The sequence below is a fragment of the Corvus kubaryi genome, unplaced genomic scaffold (genome assembly GCF_017639235.1).
Source record: "Corvus kubaryi isolate FWS band 111438036 unplaced genomic scaffold, C.kubaryi_AGA036_p1.0 65482, whole genome shotgun sequence".
Classification (NCBI taxonomy): domain Eukaryota; kingdom Metazoa; phylum Chordata; class Aves; order Passeriformes; family Corvidae; genus Corvus; species Corvus kubaryi.
This window is the reverse complement of record NW_024582040.1, coordinates 25,676-40,757: the sequence shown is the minus strand read 5'-3', so window position 1 is coordinate 40,757 and position 15,082 is coordinate 25,676. Positions and strand designations below refer to the sequence as shown.

Below are 15,082 nucleotides of genomic sequence, written 5' to 3'. Positions count from 1 at the left end.
ATGTCTAAAAATTGATTTATGGTTAGTATAAAGACAACAGTATAAAAATAACAAAGGAGGCGGCAGCTGCTGCGCGGATTGCTATGGAGACCCTAATGAAATTAGCACTATCAGAGGGTTTCTAATTTCTTTTGCCTTCTAAGCTTCTAATTTATTTTTTTTTTTGGTTACCAAGTTTTTAATTTAAAAAAAAAAAAAAAAAAAAAAGAGAGGAAAAAGGAAAGAAAAATAAAATAGCCCACCAAAATAATAATAATATGCACGATAGATACCCAGCCAATAAATAAATGTTAACCTCACCGAGGTTTTTGTATGCAGGATTTGATCTGAAACAAGATGGCCAAGAGCCCCGCTTTGTAGATTGCCTCCTCAAAGCGGCTGCGCTTCCAACTAAAGGTGGCTTCACCCGGCCGAGCCAGCTGCCAGCCAAGCCACCGAGGCGCTTGAGTGGGGCCAGCCGATTAGAAATAAATACTTTAAAAATAGTTTCAATATTTTTTTAAGTGTAACGGCTCTTTGTGTGATGCCACAGTTTGATTTACTCTATTAATGATTTACGACTTGCTGTCTTAATTAATCCTTACATAAACTACAAACACCAGCCACTGTTACAACTGTTCAAGACTACTCTCTCAACTAGCTCAGACCGATTATACTAAATAGGTGAAATGTAAGTCACCATGGACCTGAATCCCTCTCCCGAAGTATTGGTGAAGAAACTCTACAAATACCCACATAAATACATTAAGACGAGGATAAATAATCAGTGATACAAAAAATGTCTCGCTTAAAATAATAAATACATATCATTTAGTCCAATGCGATCCTTACGTTACGGAAGAACTCATAAATTAACTTCTCTGAAATAAGCTTACGCGCGGGCGAGTTTCGACGGCTCACGACTGGTCTAAAACACCTCAGCATGACGCGCTGCTAACACTACAGCATCTCTAAGACTTACCTTCAAGTACATCATTACCAGCTTATCAGTCCCTCGGTTGGCAGTATATTGCACTGTCATGCTTAAAACAGCTCTAAGAGAAAGGCTCCTGCTCACGGACCTACTCGGGGCTGCGGAAGCAAGAAGGGAGCTGCTAGGGGAGACAAATCCACTAATACTGTTGGCACTCGAGAGCACAGTAACACTGTCCCGTCAGAAAAGTGAGGTAATGGAGAGGGGAGCGGGGCCCGCCGGCCGCCGCCCCGCTACAGATGCGTGAGCTTGGGCGCCTCCTGCATCCGTCCCTGAGAGGTGTGGTGAGATGAAAGGTCCGTGTAGGTAGGGTGGGGGTCGCAAGGTCCGTGGTGGTGGCCGCCGGGGATCTGGGCGGCGCAGCTGTAGTCCACGCTGGCGGAGGAGGGGTGCTGCAGGTGCCCCAGGTTGAACATGGGGCCTGAGGCCGGCATCGAGTCCACGAAGTTGCCCCCCCACGTAGACGGGGCTGCCCTGCAGGCTGGGGTTGGCGAAGCCGCCGCCGCCGCTCTGCATGGGGTGGGGGTCGTACTCCGCGCCCGCGTAGCGCTTCTGCTGCGGCAGGCAGCTGCTCAGCGGCGCCGTGTAGGCGGCCAGCCCGTACATGCTCTGCTGGGACTTGGCGAAGGAGGTGGGCGAGGGCGCGTCGTAGCTGAGGCTGTTGACGCCGGGGAGCTGGCTGGAGTAGCCGACGTGGTTTGGGCCACTTAGAGGGGGGCTTCGATCCGGGGACTGTCCGACGGGGGAGTGCATGATGCCTTTGGCTTTCTGGTCCTTTTTGTACTTCATCCGGCGGTTCTGGAACCAGATCTTGATCTGCCGCTCGGTCAGGTTGAGCAGGTTGGCCATCTCCACGCGGCGCGGCCGGCACAGGTAGCGGTTGAAGTGAAACTCCTTCTCCAGCTCCACCAGCTGCGCGCTGGTGTAGGCTGTGCGCACCCTCTTGGAGGCCGGCCCGGGGGGGCTCTTGTCCTCGCAGCTCTCTCCTGCAGGGAAGAGGCACAAAGAGACATTGGCCTCCCCCGAAAGACACCTCCCCCACTTTCTCCCGGGGTCCCTCGGAAAACTGCTATCCCCTCTCGCTCTGTCGGCGCCCGGGGAGGGGGCGCAGAGGGCCTGGAGGTGGCCTCCCACTCCTCCCTGCCCGACATACACACCCTCCCGCAGCTGCCTCCCCCCAGAGACCACCAGCGGCCGCCCGTCCAGGAGTCCCCGGACCCCGCCCCCAGCCTGTCCCACCTGCAGCGCCCGGCAGGGCTGGGATCCCCCGCGGGGTGGGGAGGGAAGGGGGCGATGGCAGCTGGAGGAGTTGGGGACAAGGCGCGGAGCCAGGGGGCTCAGGCCGAGGGGTTCAGCCCGAGGGGTTCAGCCCGGCTCCCCGGGCGACCAGTGGGTCGGGGCGCGGGTGTTGGGCTACCTGGGGGGGCGCAGGTGCTTTTCTGCTTGGAGTTCTGCCGGGACTCTTTCATCCAAGGAAATATCTGCTTGCTGATGGTGGCGCTGGCCGAGCCCGAGGAGTTGGGGCCCCCCTTGGCTTTTTTCGGAGGGGGCACACTGGGAGGGGGGTTGGGCGGGGAGGAAGGCGGCAGGGCCGGGGGCTGATGCTCGCCGATCCCCGGGGGCTGACTGCCCCCCGGGGCCGCCCCCGCCCGGCCGCATGCAGCTCCCGCTCAGCTCGCTGCCCTTGTGGGCCGGAGCGCGGCCGGGCGCCGAGCCCTGGACGGAGCAGGCGGAGCCGGGGTACTCGCCGTCCAAGCCGGCCTGGCCGTAGGGCTGGTGGGCCGCGCCGTAGGGGTAGGCGTCGGCCTTGCTGTAGGTGTAGCCCCCGAAGAGCCCCGCGTTGTCGTAGTAGGCGGCTTTCTGCATCCTCTGCTCTGTGATCGCCGAGGCCCGCGGCCCCCGCTCAAATAACATTGACCGCCGCCCCGCGCCTCACGTCGTCGGCCCGGGCCACTCGCAGCCACCTGGGGAGGGAAACAGCAGGGACACAAAAGACACTTTTAGCAGGGGAAACTGGCGGGTAGCGGCCGGCACGGGCCGGTCCCGGCACCCCCCGCACCCCGGCACCCTCGGCCTCCCAACCCGGGGAGGGCTGGGAGACATCAAGGAAGGAGCAGGGGACCCAAAGAAGGACCAAGGGACAAAAGGGGAGGAGCAGGGTCGCCAGGCAGGAGTCAGGGTAAACTGGGCCACACCAGGGAGAGAGCAGAGTACACCAGGGAAAGACCGGGGCACCGCAGGGAAAGAGTCATCCGAGAACGATGGTGCAGGGGGGAACTGGAACACATTGGCGGGACTTCATAGAGGCCACCTTTTGAAGCATTTTAGGGCATGCTTTATTTGCTTTGTGTTGCCTTTGGACCGTTCCCGCTCGAGTTTGGCTGGATCGGACCGCACAGTTGTGGGCAAGGGCTCTCAGTGAGCAACTGAGCTGGCTGGTGTCCCTAAAGACCCACCGGCCCATTTCGGCCGAGTGCACCCGCGCCCCCCGCTCGGCACGCGTGCGCACGGCTGTGCACGGTTGACATGATGGATGGAGCCCGGGCTGCGGCCGGGCAGAGGCAGAAAAATCCCGTCCCCTTTGTAAACCCGCCCTTCTTCTTTCCCCGGATTCCTCCAGAGTTAAAGTATAACCGGCGCCATTCACTCCCTTCACTTTGCACTATAAAGGAAGTCGCAGGTCAGCTCCTCTATTTTAATTCTGTGATGAATTAAATTCCCTCACACAACGTTTCTCGTCCCTTTTATTTGTACGCAGTAGAAAGAACCTGAGATATTTGAGATAATTTTTAGAGGGTTCTTTTCTTTTTTCAGCCTGCAAACTTATGGCTCTCCCCTCCCCGCCCCCCGGCTCCCACATGAGGCTGCTCCCACCGAAAATGCACGGTCGGTCCCCTTAGGGCAGATGTTTTGAGGCAGAGTGCTGTTACCTTTCTCCATGCTGCTCCCAAAACTTCTCTGCGCTTAGTACAAGATGGAAACTGTTCTGCAATTTTGGTGCGGATTTTTAATATTCCGTGCTCTTATTTTTTCTTGTGGGATAGGGGTTTCCTCTGACAGTTTTGGTAATTTTGTAAATTAGCTCATACTTCACCTGACAATCTAAGTCTGTAACTCAACATATCTTAAGACTTCCTTGTATTTCTGCAGGATTTAAGCCTACTAACATACCAGAGAAAAGTAGCTAGAAATCTTTCAAAGGTGTCCGACGATTACGGTTCTCCAGCCTATACTTAAGCAATACTAGGAGAGTACTCCTCTTTATCTCGCAAGTACCGTTGGTCCTGTCAAGTACCGTTGATCTGTTCTCTGCAATTAACCGGGAAACACATCTCTCTAAGACAAAATAACCTCAGCGAGCTGCGATCCACGGCCGCTCTCGGCGGTTTATCCCGTGTCACAAACCGCCGGGGTCTTTTTCTTTCCTAAACAAAAGCTCGAGATGATCTGTGAAGCTGACGGAAACGGGAACTGTTTTCCTCTACTGGAAAATTTTAGTTTAAAAAGTCTATAGAAATGGACGGTGGCGATAAAGATGAGTTCTACTACTATGTGATTATCTTGACTAGTCTTGGAAGTAGTTTTGGCCAAAAACTTTGTTGTTGTTTTCCCACTTCTATCATCTACATTTTCGGGACCGGTCTGGACTGAGGACTTTTGTTAGCACAGCACTGCCTTAAGCGTAGGCTTTTATAAGCCTTGTGAAATATAGTTCCCAAAAGAATACACAGAATCTTAAGAAAGAATATTGCTGTTAAGCTGTTAAAAGCCTTATTTCTTTTCTGAAATACCAACTGCTTGTGAACTCTGCTTGAACCTAAAAAGGAGGCTATGGGCCATAAATCACATGGACAATGCTCAACTGTTGGTGGCTCATCTTTAGATCTTAAAAAGAGAGAGAGGGACAGAAAGAGGGAGAGGGAGACCTATCCAGGGTTTGATTTTCCACGAGCGAAAGGCCTGGGGTGATGTTTTTATAGGTAACACCAAAGCGGGGGCTCAACACTTGGTGGTTTGGCCAGAAATAGCCTCCAGGGGAAAAAAAAAAAAGTGACATCCAAATGGTGAGGCCGAGCCGTGGGAGGTGGGCTCGGAGGCACCGAGGGTAGGAAAACGCAAAGTATCCATGTCTGTGCTTCAGATTTCCCTTCCTCCTCTCCAGAAAGGTTAACCTCATCTGAACTGTTAGGCGTTGCACATGATAATGGGGCTTTTTGTCCTGCCACTGGTTCCAGTGTCTTTAGGGGATGCCGACCCTCTCACAGCTCTGCCTGGAGAGCAGCTGAGAGCCCAAGCGTCCACCCGCGCGTGTGCGTGGAACCCGGCTGGCCCAGGCTGACTCCGGCCCGGCACTGCCAGCCGCTTTCCTACCGACACTTTCATATTAAGCAGTTCTCTACTAAAACTTCCACTACACTTAATTCTGCTTCGGATCAATATCTAATATGATACCGAATAAATAAGAGGCGGTGAGAGCGGCCAGCGAAGCGGTTATTAAAGCAGCCGGAGCTCTCAGGGTGCGTATCAATGCACCTGTCATTGCGGTTGTAACAAAATTTATGACTGCTAGCGCCGTGGCAGTAAACGCTCCGGCCAGGAATGAAAAGGAAAACACTTCCCAAGCCCCGGCACTTTCAGAAGTGCAAAGCAGCCGGCGCGTAGGAGGGAGCCCGGCAAAAGAATCCCCTGCTCGGCACGTTTCCCGGCCGCCGGCCCGGGGCAGCCCTGTATATAAGGAAAGCGCTGGAGCCGCCGCCGGAGCCGGCCGCAAGCAGGGCAACTGGGCAGCCGCCGCTGGGGCTGCGCCTGAGCCGGGGGATGTCTCGTCTTTGAGGGCACTGAGAGCACTGGGGAGCACGAAGGGGCCCCGCGAGACACAGAGCGGTGGCCGCCGTGGGGCCTATTAAACCAGCTGCGGAACCCCCACAGGGAGCCACCCGCTCCCCGCCGCTGGGCCCAGGCCTCGGCTGCTCCCCAGCCGGGCTCGGCTTCCGCGGAGCAGGGGCTGCTTTCAGCGGGGCTTTCTGCGGGCCGCTCTTTATCTGACGTGTGCGGCGGCGTGCCCCGGGTGCCGCCGCCGGCGGGCTCGACCGAGCGGCTCTCCCCGCTCGGCGGGCCGGGGCCAGGGCCAGGGCCAGGGCTGGGGCCGGGACCGGGACCGGGCTGTGCTCCCTGCGACTGGTCTGTCGCGATAGGGAAAGCGAGAGATGGATGGAAAAGGAAATTTAGAGAACTCACCAAACTTACGTTTTTTCTTGATTTTTGACTTTAACTGTGTGAGTAGGATCTTCAGGTTCCTTTGGATAATCCGTGGGCACGGACCTGCAACAGAAGTGATAACTCTCAGTGGAAACTGCTTTGTTTTGGACTTTCTTCCTTAGGACTTTGTTAATAAATGCACATCTCGTCCGCAGCCCTTCACCGTGTCTTTCCGTCCGCGTCAGATCTTTTACCAGACAAAGGGCAGATGTTTCTCTTCATTTATTAATAGCGCCTTGAGAGAGGCGGGGAGCAAAAAACTGTGCAAAATATTCCGGTTGCGGGTCGGACCCGGGCAGGGCGGCCTGCGGCAGCCGCTCCGACGGGCCCCGCGCACCGGCCGCGGAACCGCGCCTGTCTCCCCGAGCCCCCAGTCCAGGCCGGGCCGGGGCGAGGGGAGGCAGCGCACGGGGGTACGGGAGCGCCTTTCGGGGGAGCTGCGGGCACCTTCGACGGTCACAAGCGCGTCTCCCGCCGCCCGCACCCACGGCCCGCGAAGAGTTCAGCGGAAACGAAGCTAGCGCGGGTCTCTCTCCATTTCTCCCCCCAGATACCGAGTAAGACAGAGAGAAAGATAAGCGAAGAAGCCCCAGCATTGAAAATGCGCTGCAAACATTTGCGTCTCGAAATGAGTATTTTGCCTTTGTCTGTGCAATGTGTCGATTCAGGACTTTAAGAACTTTAGAGTGCCAAAAAATCCCCCACAAAGAAGCCCAGGTCATTATAAAGACGATATCTAGCCACCATAAGCCTTTGAAATGACCTTTGGCTCGTATAGCAATAACTCACCACTTAATGAACAACCAACGGAAGCGCCTCCGATAGCTCACAACACAACAGACCTTACAACTTTCCACCAAGTCTTCTCTCTCCCTAACCAAACTCAGTAGGATGCTACATTCCCCTTCCAAATCACCTTAATTTATGCTGGCAAACTGAAGTTAGGGAAGTGGAGCTTCATGATTACACATGATGCTCGCTCAGGTTCCTGGCCCAGGCCTGTCCCGGTAACGTCTTATATAATGTATTCACGTGGGCGTATGTCAACTTTAAGTGCTTTATTTTTTTAAAGAGAATTCATTAGAAATAGTACTTTACACGGTGTATGAAGGCAACCTAAGGTGGGTTGCACCTTAGCCCCTGAGCGGAGAGATCATAATATTGCAGACCAAGTCATTGTTAGCCGCTGTTGATTAACACGGTAAGTTTTCATTTTGTGCCTAATTAATTATCGACTTCTCATCCCTTTCCGAAGCAGCTTCTCAGCCTCACAAGCAATAGCATTCTAGCTCTAGACATGCTTTATTTAGCCAGAGCTTGGCCAAATACCAAGACTTCCACGGCCACAGGAATAACCCCCAAAGTTCGTACTGCGGAGAGAGGAGTCTGGGCACGCTGGGGTTGTGCTCGGCTCCCAGCGCTCGGCGAAGACGTTGCCGGAGCTGAACCCAGGGAAATCTTTGGACTTATTCAGGCGTGGGACCAATATAGGTATTATTGAAATTTTAGGTGAAGTTATAAGTGAGTGCTTCCATCGAGCCAAATGAAATGCTGCTTGCAGTAATTGGATTCAGCTGACTAACTTGGCAGGCCAGCAGCTTGGAGGCATACAGCTAAGAAAAATGTTCAGTGCTTTTAACTTCTGATCGAGCAGAGCAACATGCAACATAAAATAAAAATAAATAAATAAACACCCTAACTATCTCCTTTTCCCCTGCTCTCCCACCCTGTTCCTTCGGGGCACTCCGACCCCCGCCGAGGACTTGCCCGGGTGACTCGGGGCGGGCAGGGTCCGTTCCAGCCTTACACACGCTCCTGCTCGACAGCACAACGCCGGGCTTTACGCAGGGGCTTTACAACAGACATAACCGAGAGTTCACCCGGGCTCCAGGCAAGCCACCAGTCAGTAGAAACAGGCATTCCTGGGAGAGTCGGGCTAGTTACAACAGCCCAAGCGGGAGCTGAGCTGTAAGTGTACGCGGGGAGGCTGTGTGGTCGCTTCCAGACCCCCAGTCCGCCCAGAGAGGCACCGGTCCCCCCCAGGCATCTTCCCACCGTCTTATTGATCAAACCACACAAATGCAGGGCAAGAAACTTCTCGGTAGATAAATATCAAGCCGTGCTTCAACTAGCATGTGTAACTCGAAGGCATGAGCACACCGGTAATAGCAGTACTAAAACAACTGCGGAAGGAAAACAACAGCCACTAAGGAGCACGAATGCACGGCCAGGGAAAAAGGTTCGGGAAGACACTTGGCACGAATATTTAAGAGACCCTATGCAGGGGCTACGTTACCGATGAGCCTATTTTAAACCGCCCTTTACAAATCAACGCGGCTACCCCCTGCCCGGCTAACCGCAGCAACGCATTAACGTGATGCTCAATCTCACTTTGGCAATGGGAGCATCTAGCAAAGTTCTCTCCCTCGTTTGTTTGCTTATTTGTAATTCCCTTCCTGAAACCACCGAAAATTGAGGAAAGGATAGGGTTAAACGTATTCCCCTAGCTTTTGGAAATGAGTTCACTTTTTATTTAAAGAACATAGTAAAAAGAAGATACAGCTTAAAACGTTCAAGTAGGTGGAGACCACTCCATACGTTTGCCTCTACGGGCAGAGATTGCAAACAAATTCCAGACCATCTCTGAGCAAAGGAGATAATACAGCCCCTGCGGTTAAACGTCCCATTTTGTCATGCAGTTGCTTACCTGTGTATCAATTTATCATAAACCTGGGTTCCTCACTTTTCAGGATCTGCGCTTGCAGTTCTTAGAATATATCCTTCACCCTTTGTCTGCAGACAATACTCTCCTAAACCTGATCTTGCGGTTTTACAAATATTTCCATACACCAGAATTCCCGATAGAACGAAAACAGGCTCAGGCTCAACTACCAATAAAAGAGAGCGAGTGGAAATCGGAATTTGTTGGGCTTTAAAAAAAAAAATCAACACACAACCCTTTAGCCATCAGCCTCCTGGAACCAACGACAGCAATTGGCCAGCTCCTGTTTTGTTTTGGTTTTAAATCGTGCGGCCATTGATGAATTTTGGGGGCGAGCAGGAGAAATCCCTTTATAATCAGAAATATAGGCACTGCCTTAAAATACAGGCATATTTGCCCACGTGATCGCAGAGCAGCGCGCCGGGGCCGAGGCTGGCGCGCTCCCCGCGCCCCCGCGCAGCGGGGCTGCCGCGCCGGGCCCCGTGGGGCGGGCGGCCCCCGCGCCCCTGCGCGCCCGACCGCGCTGTCCCAGCCCGCTCTCTTCCCGCGCCGCTCCGCCGCCGCGGCCCCCGCACTTACGCGCCCCGTGGGGCTGGCGGAGCAGAGGAAAAAGGTGAATTCCGCGGGATGATCCCAGCGCGCAGAAATTCCCAGCGGAGACAGAAGAGGTATTTGGAACCGGCTGCGGCCGGGAGCATGTGCCGGGGGCAGCTCCGCAGCAACGCTGCTCTGGCGGACAGGCGCTGGGGCCCACTGGCTTGCGCGACTTTTTGCTTTCTCCTTCTCTGGACCGGGAAGATGCGGGGCAGCGGGGATTACCCCTGTCTGGAGGCTGAACAAACGCTGGGAAAAAAACCCTCATGACATTTGTGCGTGTGTGTGTCTGCCCTGAGCCTGCCTCCCTGCTCTGTGTGTATGAAGAGACATGGAGCAAACCCTGTGTATATCTGTCATGTGTGCCCACAAAGCTCCCCAACAATACCAGTTAGGCAAAAGGAAACAAATATATATGTTAGCTTCTCTGTTTGATTTTTTTTTGTAACATATCTGTAGCTATAAATACACCACACCTAATCTAACATCTGCTATGATTTCATTACCATCCAAAGCATGGGGATGTGACAGTAACGTATTACCTTACAATACTAACCGTAAGTGCATTGTAACATTTATCTAAATTACATTGCTTTTCCTGACTTTGCAAACCAGTTATAAAAAGATTGGAGTCCAGTGATGGAAACGTAAGTTCAATGTAAATTATTGTGTACGGCTTCGGATTTATAATCCTATATTTCTTCGAAATGATGCACTTAAATCTCGCCTCAAGTAAGAGGTAATGGTTCTTTATATCCTTTTCAGTCAGCCATATATTTTGGTGTCTGGGTAGTTTTGCCGAGCCCCCCGCGCTCGCGTGTCTGTGTGTACATACAGCAACCCCTACACGCACAGCGTGTTCTGCATACTTGTGTACATGCACACAAAGCCGAACATAATTCTGGCCGCTGTTTAGGCGTTTTGGATGACGGAGAGGTCTTTAGCTTCCTACACAAAAGTGCGAGGGGAAAAGCTGGACACGAGCAAAGAACACGAAGAGGATTCAGAAGAAAATGCCTTTTTGGAGGGCAGTTCAGAACCCCCGGAGAAAGCCTCACAGCCCTTCGGTGTCTTTTCAGAGTCTAGTGCTTTAAAAAAAAAAACCAAAAAACAAACAAACAACAAAAAAAACCAAACAAAAAAAACCCCAAGCCACACAAACAAACAAACACAACAACAACAAAACCACCAGAAAACCAAGCAAATTTAACGTGAAAATGGAGGACGGCTGAAAGAAAGGAGCACCTTCACCACCACTGCCAGAATTAAGATATTTTAAAGGGGACTGAAAAAGTATTAAGGAAATGTTAATCCTTTGGCTGGTGGGACTCCAGCTTTGCGCGAATTTGTCTCCAGTAAAGGATCTAAGACTTCTTCAATCGGAGCATATGTTCATACAGCAATAAAACAGAAAGATTTACAGTCTCCGCCCGCCCCCCAGCAGCCTCGCACCCTTTCAGGAATTACTTATGATGATTTATAACAACAACTCCGGCAATTGTCAAACTGATAAAATAGCCCGGGCTATATGCGAGAATAAACGCTCTTATGAAAGGGTTGCGATTTATGTTCAGGTCCATTTTACTGCGTGTCTTGGTGGAGTTTAGTTTCTTTCCCGGCCCAATAAGATAATATAAAACTTCATTGATAAAAATGTAGGAGTTCTTGTGAAGTAGCAAATCTGTTCCTTAGTCACTACCACAGCACATAAACATTTGTCATCTTTGAATAATTGAATTAATGTGTTATTGTTTGAATGTATAATTCATAACGTAGGAAACTTTGTCTCTGCCCTGCCAACGAAACGGAAGCAATAAAAAGCTACAATCTAGGGTTTTTAGAAATGACTCCAGCAAGGGATAATAAAGAATATCCTGTTTGCAGAAGGTATTTCCATCTGACTGGGATTTCACAGAGAAATCTCAGTCTCGTCCGTATTCTATGGAGTTTATAGAGAGTGGCTTTGTATAAAAACACAAACGCTATTTTTTCCCTAGTCCGGGCTATTGATCGGGGACTTGCAAGCCGGCATGCCCACTCCGGGGGCTGGATGCGGCCGGACTCCCCCGCAGCCCCGCGCCGGGCGGCGCTGCTCGGGCGGCCGGGGCAGGAGCGGGCAGGGCGGCCGGGGCAGCGGGGCCGGAGCCGGCCTTTGTGCGGGCGGCGGGGGAAATGCGCGCCTGGCGCTGGCTCCGGGCCCGCTGTCAAAGACGCACGGCAAAATTTACGACCCCGCTTGAGAAAAGCTGAGGGCCTTTCCCCGCCGCTGGGACCGGGCAGCGGCTGCCCTGACAGCCGCATTGTTTCCTCCGCTTCGCTCCGCGCCTCCCCGCGCAGGCAGCCACGGCCGGAGCCGCCACTCCGGGAGGCGGTCTGGCGATCAGCCTCCCTGCTCCGCGGCGCTCCGCGGCGCTCCGCGCTCATCCTCTTTCCCCCGCTCCCTGGGAAGCAAAGGTCATCGCTTGCGCCCGGTCCGGTTCCCGGCCGCTGCCGCGCTGGAAATCAGGAAGCAGCGTGCCCTATTTGTCAAGTGTTTGACAGCTGAGTTCATTAAGGCTTAAATAAGGAGGAATAAAAGTAAAAAATATTTACGTACCGGGCGTCTCTTTTTCAGCAGCTACCAAAGAGCTAGGTGTGCAGGGAGAGCGACTGCACCCTTTGTATATTATATTCTTGGGATCTCTTCAGTTTTCAAGTCTGATAGAGTCCTTTGCTTGGCAGATTAATGACGACTCCGTGTTTCTTAAGGGACGTGCTGAATTAATTATTTCGCAAATCACGTGGTCAGGACTTGTAGAAATCTATTCTTATCATCTTCCTTGCACTTTGAAATTCTGCCTGTTATGACTGTTCCTAGCAAGATTATTTTGGTCTCTAGGCTTGGGGGGAAATGAGGGGGAAAAAAAAAAAAAAGGAAAAAAAGAATCAGGGAAAAGGGCTAACAAACATGGCCGTTGGAAGCGGTGTGGCTCTGCACCGAGAGGTCCCTATTTACTGTACTGTACAGTAAGTGGGGTTTGCTATTGACTCTGCCTTTCCTCTTCATTCTTACCTTAACGACTAGTGGTGATATAATATACAGAACTGTATTGATGTATCGAGAGTAACAGGAGGAGCCATTAAACAGCAGAGAGAGAAAGTATAATCACAAGATATGCCTCAATATTTAAACTTAGCGAGTGTGTGCTTAGAAAGGCAACCTCAGGCTCCCCTCGGCGCACTTGGGCAGTAAGGGCACATGCTTTCTGCTGCGCATCCTGCTCCCTGCCCGGGCTGAGCCAGAGACTGTATTTTTGAACTCGTGCCTTGACCACGCTCCAGGAGAGGACAAGCCCTCACTGACAAGTACTTATGACAAAAATAGTGCAATCGACTTCTCCTGGCTAGTTGTATGTGTTATTGTCTGACGTGCTTACGCTGGGAAGAAAAAAAAAAAATGCTTGCCATAGGTGCATGGGAAAGTTTAAAGTCTCCAAGTTGTGTTTTCTTGTAGTCTTTCTTTTGTATCCACTGTCAAAGTGAGGGTTACTGCTCAGGAAAAGCTACTCTCTGCATTGCAATTTCAAATTTCCATTTCTTTATTTAATTGATTCTTTCCAGGACTCACCTAAAAGACACACATCTGTGCGGGCATCGAGGTGACTTCAGGTGTGGCTCCTTGCCTCCTACCACACATGCAGAAATCCAGGAGTCATTCTAGAAGGGCTTGTTAAATGCAAAGCAGCAGCAAATGGATGACAGGCACTTTTAACTGTAGCCCAAAAGTAAATATAGACTCCAGCTTGGCCTAGAGTCACACCATTATGGCTGAGGCAAACAGCAAACCTGTTCAAAGGGACATTTGGAAGGATGCTATGCAAAGTCACTCGTCTTTTAACACTGTAATGATGGGAGGGACCAGAATTTTCACAGAAGAGAGACCCACCTTGTAAGAACTGCTTGCTGAAGGTACAAACCAGAATCTATTTTGCTACACCTTTTATTATTTCAAAACTATGTGGAGGGCTTACATCAAAACTACAGGCGACAGTTAGTATAAATAACGCTTTAATCAATGGCAGCAAAACATCAGCAAAGTCTATTAAAAGCATCACACTTTAACAGAGATGAGAGCAGTGCTGGACAATGCGACCGTTTAACAAAGGCTCCAATGCACAACGTTCACCCGTGATAAACAAAATTAATCAGCTTCCCTTCATACACCAAATAACTCTGGAGGAGGATTAAAACCATTAAAAAATAAACCTCGGGTTCTTTTTGCACGGGAGATAACGACCAGTGGGTGCTCCTGGTCATTATTACAGACATTCCTGACCATTCAGAGCATTGGCACTGGGAGCTATTTCTGTTTGGTACTCTCTACCTTCACTTCACGTATTCTCCGATCTTACAGTGCAATTACACCTATGTAAACCTACAGGGCTCCAGCCTCGCTCAAATGGGACTTGCAAACAGGGTTGTAAGAGCTGTGCCTGCTGAAGCCAACACTCTTCCTGGAGTTATTAACATTTCAAAAGACAATGAGACAAATTCTGCTAGCAGCTACACGCCTGTTTGACTTCAGTGGGCGGGGGAAGGAAATTTGGGAGCAGAAGTTGGTCCTTTAACTTCGGGAGCCATCTCGGTTGATTAGAAGCACAAAGCAAGGATTTACTTATCCAAGGCCAGTATTTTCCAGAGCTGTACCACAGATGCCAGAGTTGGTAGCTCTCTCCCGAATAGCACTTTTGCCCTGCTCCCAGCCAACTTATCAGGCTTTAAGAAAACAGCGGGGTTCCAGGAGGAGGATTTTCAAGAAGAGTAGTTAGAGGAGTTTTACTTCCTCACACCCTTTTTTCTTCTTTATTTCAATAGATAAGTATGAAGAGCAAAAAGATGGCTTTGAGCAGCTCTAGAGAGGAAAGGCCACTACTGCAGGAACGTGGTGTAACAAAACTTGAAAACTTGTCTCAGGAATTCCCTCCTCAAGCGCTGCTGCTAGCTGCTCTCCATGCTAGAGAAAGGGAAGGGTAGTTTGGGTCCAAAAGGTTAAGGGTTTAGAGGTCACTCTTCCCGGCTGAAATACAACTAATCGAATAGAAAATTTGTCCTCTGGGTGAACCTGTTCCTGCAATTTAGCCGAACTTCAGTAAAATACCTTTTCAGCTTCTCAACGTGAAGGCGTCAGAAAAAAGACGTCTTTACTATGTATGAACTCGGTGCTTTTTGTCATAGAAACAATGATGCGAATAATGCGGGAATATCCATCTTTAATATCACGACGTGGAGATATTCAAGTATTGCCATGTGCAAGTCTGAGAACTGGGCTAACCCTAAGGAAGAACAAAGAGTTTTCTCCAGGCTCTAAAACAAAAGACCAAGTCTTAAAGACACTTTGCGGACTTCAAGGGATGAGAAAAGGACAGAAATTAACTGCTGGCCACAGTTAACGTTGCCGAATACACTCTTGTTGAAAAGCTCGCCTTTTATTTTAGAATTAATTCAACCCTATTTTGGCCAGTGTTTTCGTGAGCGAGCCCAGAAAGCTGTGAGTT

The 15,082-nt window shown here is 51.1% G+C and overlaps 1 protein-coding gene across 1 annotated transcript; it reads right to left on the bottom strand.

Moving 5' to 3' along the window:
* Positions 1–214: 214 nt before the first annotated feature.
* On the bottom strand, positions 215–7,142 carry LOC121673534 (homeobox protein Hox-D3-like). The gene is given in 6 exon segments (XM_042046896.1): positions 215–1,428; positions 1,430–1,959; positions 2,391–2,607; positions 2,609–2,937; positions 6,212–6,295; positions 7,022–7,142. Coding segments are annotated over 4 exon segments (1,248 nt in total). The 5' UTR covers positions 2,888–2,937; positions 6,212–6,295; positions 7,022–7,142; the 3' UTR covers positions 215–1,206.
* Positions 7,143–15,082: the final 7,940 nt, after the last annotated feature.